Genomic DNA, 15919 nt, shown 5'->3' with positions numbered 1-15919 from the left:
ACACAGACAAAGCAGCTGCTACAACGTGAACTGCATTGAGGGCCACACAACACATACGTAATTGAAGGTGCAAAATATAGGGGGAAGCTTCAAAATACGCTCTGTAGCACTGCAAAGTATAACATATATTGCATGTGTACAATAAATGTTCAAAAATACAATGCATCAATGTCCCATTTGCCTTCAAGTTTATTATGAAGTTCAAGTTTACTGAAGTTTATTATGAGCATATGTACAACAGGAATCTACTGACACACCCGCAGTCAAGGTTGCTGTTCGAGGTGTGCTGGCTGCCTCAGTGTAAGAAAAAGAAATTGGGTAAATGTCGATACCAGTGCCACTGCTTCTTGCCTCTGACCTGCACGTGCCTCTGCGGCATCTTTGTGCACAAGTGTGCTGGCGTGGCGAGGCGTAGGAGTCATCCGAGAGAAAGAGTATTGTTTATATGGAGAAGTGGCTGTTCACATTGCCTGTCACTTTCCCTCAAATGTTTCCTTGGCGACTAGGGTGACACCCGCAGTCAAGGTGGCTGTTCGAGGTGTGCTGGCTGCCTAAACAAAATAAAAAGAAATGAGATGAATGTCGATACCAGTGCTATTGCTTATTGCCTCTTACCTGCATTTGCCTCCACGGCCTCTTGGCTTGCGGAGTCTGTATGAGGGAGCTGCTGTGGCTAGGCGTAGGCATTGTCTAAGCAAAAAGAAAAGGCCATTCAAATGGGGAATTATGGAAATAAATGCAGTTGTTATGTCTGCTTCTTGCACTCTTCTTGCCTAAAAGTTTTCAAACACAGTGTCCAGAACACACCAGCACTTTGACTGCTTCTGCTTTTTACCTGCAGGTGTTGCTGCGAGATCCTTAGTATGGCTGCTTGCAGCATTGTAACACTTGGTGGAGCCATTTGAAGTGGTAGCCAAAAATATAAAGAATCATCCTTGTTTGCACGAATGCTTTCAATTTCTAAATGCAGTGGTAACTATCACTATTGGTGCAAGGCCCCCCACCCCCACATCGATGCGGCAAGTGCCATAGCTCGAAATTGAATTGTTCCTTTAGTGTTTCACAAGGCATTTGATATGTCCACATTAGATGTGATGTGTTTGTTTTTATTTATCCCAGTGTGGAGAGAGCATCATTAAATGTTTTTTTTTATTTTTGCGTGTCTTGTTTTTTGGTTTATTTCTGAATTTATCATGATGCTAAAGTGACTTATGTAATGGCAATCAGCTTTTGTTTTGCAGAAAAACAATGCGTTTCCTGACCCATTGTTTGACATCCCCTCACTCACATAATTTTGCAGAGTATTCTACCTATATTGACTTGCTTGACCTACACTAAAGAGTCTTGCATTTTCAAATACGACCCTTTCCTTAAAATCATTCGACACTTCTCATAATTTCTGTACCTTGGGCTTCTGATACTCTGCAGTCACCATTTTTGCTTGTTTCTGACTAGAAATGTCTTCTTTAATTTAGAGCTTAAATTTTACTTTTGGAACACATGAACACTTGCCATTGCATATCTGCATAAAAGAGAAACATGTTTCATAAAGCATTTGCAAAATCCAATTGAAGATTGATGAATGCAGCTTGCAGTGTGATATGACTGAATTAGCCATAAAAGTAACTCATCTCACTTGGTAAATGAAAGCACATATTAGTGTGATGCACAAGATACGTTACACTAACGTAGTGGGTTCTCTTGCTTATACAACAAAATAATCGGTGCGCGAGAAAAAAATTATTTTTGCATAACCCTTGTACACACTGACTTAAGGAAAATGAGCTGGAGCTGTCCACATGATGTACTTATTTTACCTGCGAGTATGTTCAACAAAAATGTGTCGCAGCTGCTTAGTGGTATTCGGGATTATGTCAGTATTGCATATGTGCCTGTTGTCGAAAATAATTGAATTTTGAAAATGCTCGCAGGGATCTGATGTGCATATCTGCAGTTTATGGATACATGTAAAAGACTCAGCATCAAGTGCAAGTGAATGGTCCCACAGGCCCGGAGTCGATCATGCAAATAGATTCGCTGCACAAATTTGTGACCAGAAAAGATATTCCACATGAAATGGCATGCAAGGAAGTGTTCAAAATATTGCACAGTTAATAAAACGCCTACGCTATTAATATGTGGGTTGATGCACTCGTTATGCAAAACGGAGGTGAGGCGTGCAGACAGGAAACAAGAGTAGAGTATTTACAAGCAAACAACACGAGCGCCGCCCACTCCTCTACTCTCGTGTCCTGTCTGCACGCCTCACCTCTGTTTTGCATAATGCATCCTTACCAACTAGCTCAGCTTTCTGTTGTTCTAAGTCTCGATGCACTCGATTTCGTCCGCATTAGGCACTCGCCTCTTGATTACTTCGTGGCACAGAAATACTCGGCATCAGGCTGTTTTTCTGCTGTGGCCTTTGTAGAAGCATGATTGTTCAAAGTGCAACAATTAAACAGATTCTTTGAGTTGCTTGTGGCTTCGCCAGTACAATTCCGGTGCGATGGTCCGCCTGTCCAGCAATTTCCTACTGAAGGGAAACCTGCAAATAAAAACACCGCTCCGCATGCAGAAAAATGCTCTACTGTGACGCTTCTCAAACGATTGTGATGCACCACAAGAGCTGCCTACTGTTACGACACCCAACCGGTGCCACCAGTGTTACGAACTTGTACCGCTGCACCACGATTACGGCTTTGTGGTCCCGTAGCGCTCGTCACCCGTTTCGTGACAGAGCGTTGGTAGCGAAGACTCCGAGCCTGGCGTCGATGAGAATAACAAAAGGGACTTTATACATTATATACAGGTTATCGTACAGGACATGAACGGGTCGGCACTGGGGCCGAGTGCTCACAACAAACGCGACTGTTCCCGCACGACGGCGTCCGGCGAAAACGCGTGACACATCTCACCCCAGTCGGGAGCGACACTAGAGAGTTTTAGTTTAGGGGACGCAACCGGCTTGCGTACGCAAGAGCTAGGGGCCACGCTACTGCGCATGCGCAGACCCCTACGTCATGGTCTGCGCATGCGCAGTAGCGTCGCCCCTAGTTCTTGCGTACGCAAGCCGCTTGCGTCCCCAACACTAAAACTCCCTACTGTCTCCCGGTGGGTCGGCGGATCCTGTTTTTCAGGCAGCGCGTCGCTGCTTTTATAATCCCCGAGAACCGTTGTCACTCAAACGGCCCAATACAAAGTCAGCACACGACGGTCGTCCGAGGGGTCCAACCAGCGACCGCGCTGGCCACCCGGTTCAAAGTTCGCGCGCGTGGTGACCTCCATGCAAGAGGAGGTGCGGCGCCGGGCTGTCTGGTACTCGCGGACACGTCCAAACCTGCTGCTCGCCGAGGCTTCTCCCGCAGGATCCCGCTGCCTGACGGCTCAGCATCTTGACTTGTGAAGGGAGAATTAGGGCGCTCGCAGGATAGATTCTGCATCTTGCAGATTCGGAATCCGGGCTTGTGGTGATGGCACAACACTACTCGCGTGATATTCTCAACAAGGAGATACATTCGTTTACTTACATGTGAAGGTATATGCCAGACCACTTCAGGGCTTCGGTGGCACATAAGGCACGAGTGTGCCATAGCGTCCGATGTCGACGCGCGATCGCATGTCAAACCTAAACTGTACGAAACTACTACGCGTCCAAAAAACAGATTCCAAACCGAAATTCGCGTCATCCTTTATTGCATGAATGCGTACATCGTGATTTACATAAGTCACGGACTTAGCGATCGCTTTCTGCAAACCTAATATTAACGTACCACCTTCATAAAGCCATTAGGTATGCGTTTTTAGATGACAAAGCAAAAGGTGACCTGTACTTGTTCTCAGCTCTTTCAATAGTAATTGCGCTGGCCACATTGACCAGTAGCAACAGGGCGGCACCCTAGAGGTTCCCACTTTTCCGGCCCAGCTTTTCCTCTAGAGTTGGTCTACTAACTCTATGGTATGATCGCTCCAAGGGTGCGATCTTGTACGCGTTCCAAAATAGAACGGAGGCGGTCCGTTCCATCGAGCCGCACACGATTGGTCAACTTGAACCGCGACGAATGCCATGACGTCAATTGTCACGTGAGCCGTGACGTATTGCGCTCCGGACGGAGAGTCCGTCCGGAGCGATAGAACGAATTAAAACGGCTACCAGACGGCTTGGATTAGATTAGAACGTAAGTGCTTGGGACAGTTAGCATCTTTCGTATCCGGTACAATCCGATTCCGCGCTCCCAACAGTTGGAAAACATGGCGTTTTTCTCTGCCTTGCCTTTTCGTGTCGCCTGTGCGGCTGCTGCAGTCGCGCAGAGACGACGACGCGAGGTAGATGATGCATTTGAAGAGTTGACGGAAGAAGAGTTTCGGCAGTATTTTCGTCAGTCCAAACGAACAGTGCGTAGCTTGTGCGACGAGCTTGACCCTATCATTGGGTGCCAGCGAGCCAGTGGCCTTTCCACAGAAAGGAAGGTGTGCGCGCTGCGATTCTTCGGCACCGGAAGCTTCCAGAGGAGCGTTGGTCGCGAGGAGCACGTAGACATGGCACAGTCGGCCGTGAGCAGCACCATTCACGAGGTGACGGAGGCCATCATTTCCGTGTCTGCCCGGAGAAAGTTGGTGGACTTTCCATTGACACCGGCTGCCAAGGATGAGGCTAAGGCGGCGTTCGCGCGACGCGGTGCCATTCCAGGCGTGCTAGCGTGCGTCGATGGCACATTGATCGCCATTATGAAGCCAGAGGGACTCAGCTCGGCTGACACGGCGAGCTTCATGTCGAGAAAGAGTTATTACGCCCTAAACGTCATGGTCGTAAGTAGCGTTGGAATGTTTTACTTCAAACTTTAGTTGCCATTTTTACTCGCCCATAGTTGCAATTGTTCAGTTTAATGCCCAAGCTGGCATAACAAGTAATGTAACGATTAATAGAGGACATGCGGGGAACTGTTTACGAGCTCGTTGAAATCTGACATGTCGGGAGTAATGATGAGTGCCATGTGTTGTGCATAATCAGTCTGCCGTTCCAAAATTGTGTTTTAAATGGGCAGCAGTCGTAGCAGAAATGAATACACTGTAGGGAAGACACGATGGAAGCATTTTGAACACGGAAGTACTTACAACCATTGCATGGGCTGGCTTTGGCTCGTATGGGGGTTCTTGCGCAATATCGGGCCTCGAGTTTTCATTTAGCTATCAATTAGTGCGAACCATAGGCGTCCACACAAGGGGAGGCGCATTGCCCCCCCTCCCCAATTGCAAGACCCTGTGCACGCCTATGGCTGAAACAGTCTGCTAATTGTACCAGCGTACGTGTATTCTTTTGTGCACATGAATGGCAAAACGAATTTCGAGCATATCTGCAGAGCTATTTTGTATTGCTCCCCATTGCAGGTGTGCAACGCGGAACTTCGCATTCTTGTTGTGGACCTCCGCTTCCCTGGTTCGTGCCATGACTCTTGGGTGTGGCAGCATAACCCACTGCGTGCACGCCTAGTCGCACAACTGCAGCCTGGCGAGTATCTGCTTGATTAGTATTCGTAAAATGCGTACCCCTAACTAGGGCAGAGCACTCAGCTGTCACTTTCTGTAATAGGAGACTCAGGATATCCTCTTGAGTCATGGCTGCTTGTTCCAGTACCTGGCAGCCATGCCGGCACCACCTCTGAAGGCCACTACAACCAGGAGCACGCATCCATGCGCAATGTTGTGGAGAGATGTATCGGGGTGTTGAAAAGCAAGTTCCGCTGCTTGCAGCGCTTTCGGACACTGCTATACAGCCCCAATAGAGCAGCACAAATCATTTATGCATGCGTTGCTATCCATAACATTGCCTTGGACGCGGGCGACTGGACATTGGACGATTATGGTGGGGAAGTGCCACCAGCTGAGGAGCCAGAGGAGCCAGGAGACATCCAGGTGCTGGCACCACACGACGTGTTCCTCAGAGGAAGGCAGCAGCGCAGCGCCGTTGTCAACATTTTCTGAAGGACACAGGAATGGTGAGTTTTCACAATACATAATTTATTTATACAAAGTGCAGTGCCCTTAGGCTATCACAGGGCTGTGTTTGTACAGCGGAAAATACATTAAAAAATTTGTATTGCACAACAAGTGCACCTCCATACGGATGGTCAATGTTCCAAATCCACACATCCGACTGATTATGATAATTTAAACACAAACGAAGCACACTTCGTTTCGCCAAAGACTTGAAAAATTATAGACCGATCAGCTTACTGTCGGTTGCCTACAAAGTATTTACTAAGGTAATTGCAAATAGAATCAGGAACACCTTAGACTTCCGGCAACCAAAGGACCAGGCAGGACTCCGTAAAGGCTACTCAACAATAGACCATATTCACACTATCAATCAGGTGATAGAAAAATGTGCGGAATCTAACCAACCTTTATGTATAGATTTCATTGATTAAGAGAAAGCGTTTGATTCAGTCGAAACTTCAGCAGTCATGGATGCATTGCGGAATCAGGGTGTAGACGACCCGTATGTAAAAATACTGAAAGATATCTATAGCTGCTCCACACCCACCGTAGTCCTCCATAAACAAAGCACCAAAATCCCAATAAAGAAAGGCGTCAGGCAGGGAGATACGATCTCTCCAATGCTATTCACAGCATGTTTACAGGAGGTATTCAGAGACCTGGATGGGGAAGAATTGGGGATAAGAGTTAATGGAGAATACCTTAGTACCTTGCGATTCGCTGATGATATTGCCTTGCTTAGTAACTCAGGGGACCAGCAAACGCGTGCTCACTGACCTGGGGAGGCAAAGCCGAAGGTTGGGTCTAAAAATTAATTTGCAGGAAAGTAATGTAATGTTTAACAGTCTCGGAAGAGAACAGCAGTTTACGATAGGTAGTGAGGCACTGGAAGTGGTAAGGGAATACATCTACTTAGGACAGGTAGTGACTGCGAGTCCGGATCATGAGACGGAAATAATCAGAAGAATAAGAATGGGCTGGGGTGCGTTTGGCAGGCATTCTCAGATCATGAACAGCAGGTTACCATTATCCCTTAAAAGAAATGTTTACAACAGCTGTGTCTTACCAGTACTCACGTACGGGGCAGAAACCTGGAGGCTTACGAAAGGGGTTCTACTTAAATTGAGGACGACGCAACGAGCTATGGAAAGAAGAATAATAGGTGTAACGTTAAGGGATAAGAAAAGAGCTGATTGGGTGAGGGAACAAACGCGAGTTAATGATATCTTAGTTGAAATCAAGAAAAAGAAATGGGCATGGGCAGGACTCATAATGAGGAGGGAAGATAACCGATGGTCATTAAGAGTTACGAAATGGATTCCAAGGGAAGGGAAGCGTAGCAGGGGGCGGTAGAACGTTAGGTGGGCGGATGAGATTAAGAAGTTTGCAGGGACAACATGGCCACAATTTGTACATGACACCGGGGTAGTTGGAGAAGTATGGGAGAGGCCTTTGCCCTGCAGTGGGCGTAACCAGGCTGATGATGATGATGATGATGATGATGATGATGAAGTACACTTATACAAACAATCCTTTAAATAGTATGCCACAGCCGCGGAAACAATTGTACCCTCGTCATTATGCAAGAGTCTCCAAGGCTGCCACTTATTAACAGTAGTACTCGTGAAGCAGCCGTAAGGCAATGCTTCGTGCCCCTTTATCTGTGAAGAGCTGCATTCGCTGCTGCTCCCAAGCTAGCATTGTTTTATGCAATATGCACATCACAAAGCGCTTCTTTCCTCGTGTAATATTACAAACACAACGCTACAACAGCTTGTATGTGTTGTGTGCATCCTGTGATATGCCACTTTCTGTAGATGCAGCACAGTTGTTACTTTCTACTCATGTGCAAACATGTGTTTGTTTTGCCATAGTTGGTGGTTACAGTAATAGGAAATTGGCACAAAGTACTTCTTTCCTTGTGGAACATGAAACGCGGTAGCAACGTGAAAGTGCAGCCTTTTCTTTAAATATCACATGAAATATGAAATAAAAACATCCCTTGACCCATCATAGTCATGACAGACTTGATGGAAGCAATAAATATGATTGGCACTCTGTACTCATGGTCACCATCAGCAAAAGGTGCGCAAAATGTTCATAAAACACACCAGAATGAACGCAACCGCCGCATCCTGTGCATTCGGACGCTCAGTGTACATTGGTAGGAGCGAGGCAATATGCTTGCTAGCCATCTCTTGTGATAGGTGTATCAAAACTTCTGTGCAAGCATGAATACGCAAGCGAGGCAAGCAAGTAAAGCGTAATGAATGCGGATTCAAACACAAACAAAGTGTAACTTTGAATTTGTCTAAAACTGTTCATATGAAATTTACAAGAAAGAAAAACCTTGATATGCAGCCGTATGTTATAAGGAATGTAATGTTGGAACAGGTATTCGAATTTAAATATTTAGCAGTTTATTTTACTCCCGCTTTGAATTGGCGCCGTCAAGTCGATTATGTCACTGCTAAAGCATGCAAAATCGTGGGATTTCTTCGCCGAAATGCAAACACTTTTCCACAGTCATGTCGGGACATCTTGTACAAGACTTATGTGAGGTCAGTTCTGGAATACGCGTGTACGGTTTGGGACCCGCATACTCGTAGAGATAAAGATAAGCTGGAGCGGGTGCAGAACATTGCCGCTCGTTTCGTATCTGGCATACGCGGGGCTCAATACAGTGCATCGCGTACGAAGGAAGCACTCAACTGGGAATTACTGGACACGCGCCGTAAGAAGTTGAGGCTGGAGTTTTTCCATGCTATTTATTATTCAGCTGTTCGGGTTGATCGCGAAAAGTTTGAGCAAGAGCCTTTTTATAGGTCCATTCGTGTTGACCATGATTTTGAGGTCCGTGAATTTGCGACAAAAACTGAATTGTTTAGAATGTCTTTCTTTCCTAAAACCATTAGGGAATGGAAGAGACTGCCGAGTGATGTTGTGAGGGTTGAATCAAATGGTGCTTTCTTTTTGATCTTGTAGATTGTAGATGTTCATTGCTAAGGGCTTTGCCTTTTTTTCCGTTTTTTTTTTCGTTTTTCCTCTTTTGTTATAACTTTTAATACTGTACAGGAGCAGAGGTGTCGTATGTATTTGTTCTTGTACACCCCCCCCCCCCCCGCTGTAATGACTTGGCGCTGTGGGTTCCTTAATAAATAAATAAATAAATAAAAAATGGCTGTGGCTTAGCTAAGGTTAAGCCCAGGATGCGAAGCATACTAGCCTTTGTTTTAACGCGACAGCGTTAAGGAGCTCGTGTCGCAGAAAAGCCGGTGTCGTCGGCGTCAGTGTCGGCGTCTGCGGCGTTGGCTGTGAGCGATAAATCCAAGCAGGCACTTCATGAATAAAAAACAACTTGCAAGATGGGCTGCGTGGGAATCGAACCAGGGTCTCCGGAGTGTGAGACGTTACCACTGAGCCACGAGTTTTTTTATGCGAAGCATACTAGCCGCACAACCACGCTCTTCCTTGCGGCGCCGCGCGCGGCCGCGTAGCTACCATATGACGTCATAACAGCTGCAAAAGCGGAGGCTCAACTCGTGCGCTCGCTTGCGGCCGCGTAGCTACATAGCCGGGTCTCAGCTCGTGCGCTCGCCTGCATGAGTTGTTTCTTCGTCTAGCCGAACCAAATATAGCCAAGCAACAGCAGTTCACCAGGCTAAACAGTGGTTCAACGACTAAAATAAAGGCTAGTATGCTTCGCATCCTGGGCTTAACCTTAGCTAAGCCACAGCCATTTTTTCCCCCTTCTCGGACAAAAAGCGCCGTAGCGCAGCATGTGTCACTTACATCGCACTGTCAGCTTCTGCCTGGTCCAGGCGCTTTCGGTTGCGGTGTGGAACTTCCCCTGCTGGCCGTGCTTGCTGTCCGACCACTGCGGCGCGTCCCGTTCACTTATTCGGAGCGAACGCAGCGAACGTTCAAGAATGGGCAGCAGTGAGGTATAAAACTAAAGACGCAAATTGAGCGCGTGAGACGCCAAACAATGGTTATCCATAATAGCGTTTAGTTTCTGCAGATGGTTAGAATGCAGGAACGTATCGAGGGCTTTGATGTAAGAGTGGAAAAGGAGAAGACTGCGGCTTGGAAGTACCTGAAGCACTTAACGCGTAGATTATTTGAATGGTTTTAGTGACCACAAATTACTACAAGTAGCCCTTGCTATTCAGACGCCTTTTGCAGGAACTGAATCAAAGAACATTAGAGATTATATTAAAGCCAACTATAACACCACTCACACGGGGCTTACTAGCTTTTTTGACAGCGTACTAGTGCCTCCTTTTTACAGCCGCTCTATAGAAGAAAACTGGGTTCTTTTCAAAAAGTAGATGTCATGATTAATACAAAGGCACGCCCCTTTGATAGCTGTCACTAACGATAAAACTACTCCGTGGTTTAACGAGGCTCTGCGCAGACTCAGAAACAAGAATTGGCTCTATAAGACAGCGAAAAGTTCTGGTTCGCCGTCTGCTTGGGATAAGTATTTTATTTTTTTTTTATTTAGAACATACTGCAGGCCTACAGCAGGCCTAAGCAGGAGGGGCGAATACATAATATATGCAAAAAGAACAGGATTAGCAAAATTGAAAAATGTTAAATACAACTTGTGACACAAAATACAGCAATAAATACAAGGCTCAGATGCAAAATACAAAAAGTAAACGTAGGAATAAATGGCTCTCAAATTAAATGCTGTGAAGAAAACATTGAGTCAAAAGAATCAGCTCTGGTTAAAAGATCTGGCGGACACCTGTTCCACTCCTCAATGGTGCGTGGAAAAAATGAGTATTTAAAGGCGTTAATCCTAGTACTGTAAGGGGTGAAAGATTGTGCATGATGATTTCGTGTTTGGCGCATAGTGTTAGGTTTAAGGAAGGGGTCTGCATTCATAGACAGTTTATGGTTTCTTAGTAAGAAAAGTAGTTTCAGTCTTTGAATTTTCCGGCGCAGCTGTAATGTTTCAATACCGTGAGTTCGCATGAGGGTCGTTGGTGAGTCAGTTACACGATACTTTGAAAAAATAAAACCGAGGCTTTGCGTTGAATCATTTTAAGGGCCTCGATGGCCAATGCCAAAGTATGGCCAATGCCTGGAGATATACTACGGAATTACTGCTTCAAAGGAAAAGTATTTTTCTGAAGTCTGAGCACCACACCTTCAGAGTAATCTGAGTAAGTTCTGGAAAGTAAAAAGTCTTGTTTGCAACACTAGCTGCTGTTCCTTGCATAATAAATATGACACACCTACCCCGACATTGGTTGTCCATATGTTCTTAACGCGAGAGCGTTAAGGGCACCGTGTCAGAGAAAATCCGGCGTCCAGCGCCGGACGTCGTTTCGACAAAAAGAATGTCGAACCACGCATACCCAGGCCTTCCATGGGGCACAAGGAAGTTACTGCTCTAAATGAATTTCTCAAGCTAAAATACGTAAAAAATCGTAAAGTACCACACACAACCTACAGACATGATATCGTCGGATTGTAATTTGAATATACGAGAAAACAATTCTGTTGCGCGAAAACTCAAACAAACCCCTTTTCCAGCAATTATATCATTCATAGAACGGCCACGGTGTCCGCCATTTGCACTCGCCATAGTGCGCAATATCTTGGAGGCCACGGAGCGGTGCGCCCGGTTCCTTGCAATACCTCCAGATGGCGCTCGCCTCCGCCGCATCGCATGTCTACAGCTTTTGAGAGAGATTTACTTAGAAAATACCGTTTGCGTTGAATGGGAGGGGATGAGAAGCGCGGAGAAAGTTCGAATCAACAAGGGACTGAGGCAGGGGTGCCCTTTATCCCCGCTGCTGTTTATGATGTACATGGTGAGGATAGAGAGGAAGCTAGAAGGAAGTAATATCGGGTTTAATCTCTCATACAAATAGGCAGGTACAGTAATAGAGCATCAACTCCCAGGTTTATTTTATGCGGACGACATTGTGTTGCTCGCTAACAAGCAAAGTGATTTGCATCGTCTGGCTAATATCTGTGGACAGGAAGGCAACAATTTAGGTTTGAAATTTAGTGTTAGAAAATCAGGTGTTATGGTATTCAATGAAACAGTGAACAGACAGTGGAGATACAGGGCCAAGAAATACCTCGGGTAACAGAATATAAATACCTTGGTATATGGATAAACGAAGGCAATGGATATATGGAAGCACAGGAAAAAATCATAACAGTCAAGGGGAAGAGAAATACAGCCATAATGAAGCACAGAGCGCTATGGGGATACAATAGGTACGAGGTCCTATGAGGTATGTGGAAAGGGGTAATGGTTCCAGGACTTACTTTTGGAAATGCGGTTGTTTGCTTTAAATCAGGGGTACAATCAGGGCTCGACGGGAACCAAAGGTCAGTGGGTCGCCTCGCATTGGGCGCTCACGGGAAGACTACAGATGAAGCTGTGCAGGGGGATATGGGCTGGGCTAGTTTTGAAGTGAGGGAAGCTCGCAGTAAAATTGAGTATGGAGAACGGCTGAGAAATATGGACGAAAGTTGATGGGCTGGGAGAGTGTTCAGATATCTGTACAGACAAAACATTGATTCACAGTGGAAGAAAAGAACTAGGAAGCTTACCAGCAAGTATGTGGCCTGTGGGGTGGGCAACACAGCAACAAAGAAGGTCAAGCGGAACGTTAGAGAGGCTGAATTAATCTCAAGGGTGGCGGCAATGGAAAAGAAACCTGCCATGAGTAACTACTTCAGAGGAAAAAACGAAATCAGGAAAGAAACCATTTATGATAACTCAAAGGGAAGCTCATTACTTTTCGAAGCGAGATCGGGATGCCTTAGAACACGCACCTATAAAGCGAGATATAAGAAGGAAGAAGAAGCATGTGCTTGCTGCGGGAAGGCTAGGGAAATGACGGAGCATATTTTATTAGAATGTGAAGACGTCTAACCAGCGGTCGATTTAGGTACCACTGGCCTCCTTGAAGCCCTTGGGTTCAGCGGGGGCAGTGGTAAAGCAAACAGGTCCGCAATAGACATTAGTAAGAGGCGATTGGAGGATTGGTGGAAGAAAAGTAGGGAAACGACAAAAGACGGAGACGTACAAAAACACAGTTCGCAATAGGGGATCAGAAAATTTGGACGATTTAGTTCATAGTGTTTTTTTATGCGAAGCATATTACGAGAGCTCAACCCAGCTCCTCAGGCGCGGCGGTGTCGCCTTCAATGACCTTTGACCCCATGCCATACCACGTGACACCGTGACGTCACGACAGAGGAGAAACGGGGCTCCAACTCGCGCCGTCGCTCGCGGCGGTATATAAGCAGCTGCGCTTGTTTATATGTGGCTTTGGCTCAACTCTTGCAAGATGGGCTGGGTGGGAATCGAACCAGGGTCTCCGGAGTGTGAGACGGAGACGCTACCACTGAGCCACGAGTACGATGCTTCAAAGCGGTACAAAAACGCCTCTAGTGAATGCGGTGTTGCCTTAGAAACGAGCTGCTTCTAAGGCTCAGGCGTACGTCGCTTGCTCAGGCGCACATTTCGTTGCGGCGCCGAACGCTGCGTTGCTCGACGCTCACCGCGTCCAATGCGGGGCGCGTAGTCGCTGCGCCGTAGCCCATTGTCTTACACCCCTTGGCGGGTCGACGGGAACGCTGTCGCGTTCCACTCTTGAAGGCGAAGCAGAGTAACGCATGAGTTGTTTCTTCGTCTAGCCGAACCAAATATAGCCAAGCAACAGCAGTTCACCAGTCTAAACAGTGGTTCAACAACTAAAATAAAGGCTAGTATGCTTCGCATCCTGGGCTTAACCTTAGCTAAGCCACAGCCATTTTTTTCTTTCCTTTTTTCATTGGTTAACCTAGGTAGGATATCAGGCAGCATAGTAGCAAGAGCTTGGTGGCGCAACCCACCGCCCCGTTCCAAAGGGGACGCTCATAACATCCATCCATCCATCCATCGCGGCCCGCGCAAAAAGCCGCGTTTCTACCAGAAAGCCCGCCTTCCTGCATAGCGTACGCCGCCTGTGTTTCCCTGTAAACATTAAAGTTACATACGCTGAAGTTGCCGGGAAGCGTGAAAAGCAGTCAAAGATCTTTTAATGTTATCGCGTTACACTTTTAAAGGCGATGCTGAAGCGTTTTCCAAATTTCTTAACTCATTCTTTTCGTCTGTCTTCACTAGTAAAGATGACCATCTTCCTGAATTTATCGACCAATATTACTCCTACATGGCGCGCATTGATATTAAAGTCCAAGGTATTTATAAAATCATAGAAAAACTTAAAATGTCTTCGTCTGTTATAGACGATATTAACTCCAAAAGTTTAAAGAATACTACATCAGTCTCAAGGACAATTTCATTCGACTTACATATGCAGCCGTTACCTACTAGGATCTACTTGCTGACTGGAAGATAGCGAAGGTGGTGCCAGTCCATAAAAATGGAAATAACAGTTCACCTAGAAATTGTCGCCTCATTTCCTTGACATGCATTTGTTGCAAAACGCTTGGGCATATCATAGCTCCGCATATTTACTCTGATCTAAAGTCCAGCAGTTTCTTTTTCTTAATCAGCATGGGTTCCGTAAGGGTTTTTCTTGCGAGACTCAACTGTATGAATTTACTGCTGACTTGCATTCTAACATGAACTTTAACAGTCAGGCAGGTTGCATATTTTTTGCCATTGATGAGGGCCTTTGATCGTGTAACTCACTGCCGCTTGATTTTAAAAATCGTTAGGACTAATTGGCTTACGTTGACATGGCTCCATAATTTTTTACCAAACTGACAGCAATTTACTGTACTAAACAATTACTGTTAATCACTTTGTTACGTTTCCTCTGGGTACCGCAAGGCAGCGTTCTAGGCCCCTTAAGCTCTATAATTTAGAATAATGACTTGCCTGACAACACATCATCTTGTACATGCATATTTGCTGATGATGGTATTATTTACCGCCCAATTTACAACAACAGCGGCCATGTCGCCCTTCAACAGGACTTTGAACGTACAGTGAGTGCTGCAGGGCCTAGCCGATATCATTAAATGTTTCCAAGTGCAAACTAATCACTTTTAGCCGTAAACTTCCAAACTCTAGCGGCCTGTATAAAATTAGTAACAACACTGTGGAACGTAATAAGCTGTACAATTACCTAGACACAAACTTAACCCCGTGTCTTTCTTGGTCCGCACATATTATTTACATCTGTGCTAACGTATCAAGGTCATTAGATTATCTACGTTGTAATCTGCATAATTCTCCCTCCAGTGTACGTAAACAAACTCATCTCGCTTCAATTCGTCCTCAACTTTTCAATTTGGTCCCCGTATCAACAATATCTGACCAACATGTCAGAAGCCATTCAGTACAGAGGCAGTCGGTTCATTACGCATAATTACAGATACCCTTCTAGCATAACACAAATTAAACAAGACATTTCATTTGAGCCATTAATTACTCGTCGTGACATTGCTCTCTTATAGCTATTCTACAAATTCATGCACACCATGTATGCTATCCTCTTTACACCTTAATCTCGCTAATCGAACTTCACGCAGACTGCATAACAACCTTGGCTGAGCGCGCATGACGGTGTTACTGACGCATTTAACTTATCCGGCTCTTCCACGAGCTACCCGTTTGTTGAATGACCTTCCGGGTAACCTTGCATCAGAGTGCGACACGCAGTTTTGCGATAACCTTTAAAGATACTGTTACGGGGATGTTGGGAGCATAGACAGAGTGTATTTACAATATATATACAAGCAGAGTCAATGCAGTTAAGATGGCTGACCAGCAACAACTCGCAGCAGCCAGCGCCTCTTCTTCTTCCTTTGTCTTCTTTTATCCTTCCGTGACAGGACCCCCGCGTGCTGAAGCGCCTACACGGCGCATGTTAGGCGAAGAACTGCGAGCCAAGTATGGCTTCAGCCACGAAACGTGCACGATGGTAAGAGGTGTCAG

At 45.8% G+C, this 15919-nt stretch overlaps 1 protein-coding gene across 1 annotated transcript in view; it reads right to left on the bottom strand.

Moving 5' to 3' along the window:
* The window catches only part of LOC135909343 (uncharacterized), an 81353-nt gene that overhangs the window by 27122 nt on the left and 38312 nt on the right, over positions 1-15919 (bottom strand). Inside the window, exon 3 of the mRNA XM_065441287.1 lies at positions 9787-9871. Within this exon, the coding sequence (XP_065297359.1) occupies positions 9787-9871 (85 nt within the window). The remainder of the gene's footprint in view (positions 1-9786; positions 9872-15919) is intronic.

This window comes from Dermacentor albipictus, chromosome 1 (assembly GCF_038994185.2).
Source record: "Dermacentor albipictus isolate Rhodes 1998 colony chromosome 1, USDA_Dalb.pri_finalv2, whole genome shotgun sequence".
Taxonomy (NCBI): Eukaryota; Metazoa; Arthropoda; class Arachnida; order Ixodida; family Ixodidae; genus Dermacentor; species Dermacentor albipictus.
This window is presented reverse-complemented; position numbering and strand designations above follow the sequence as displayed.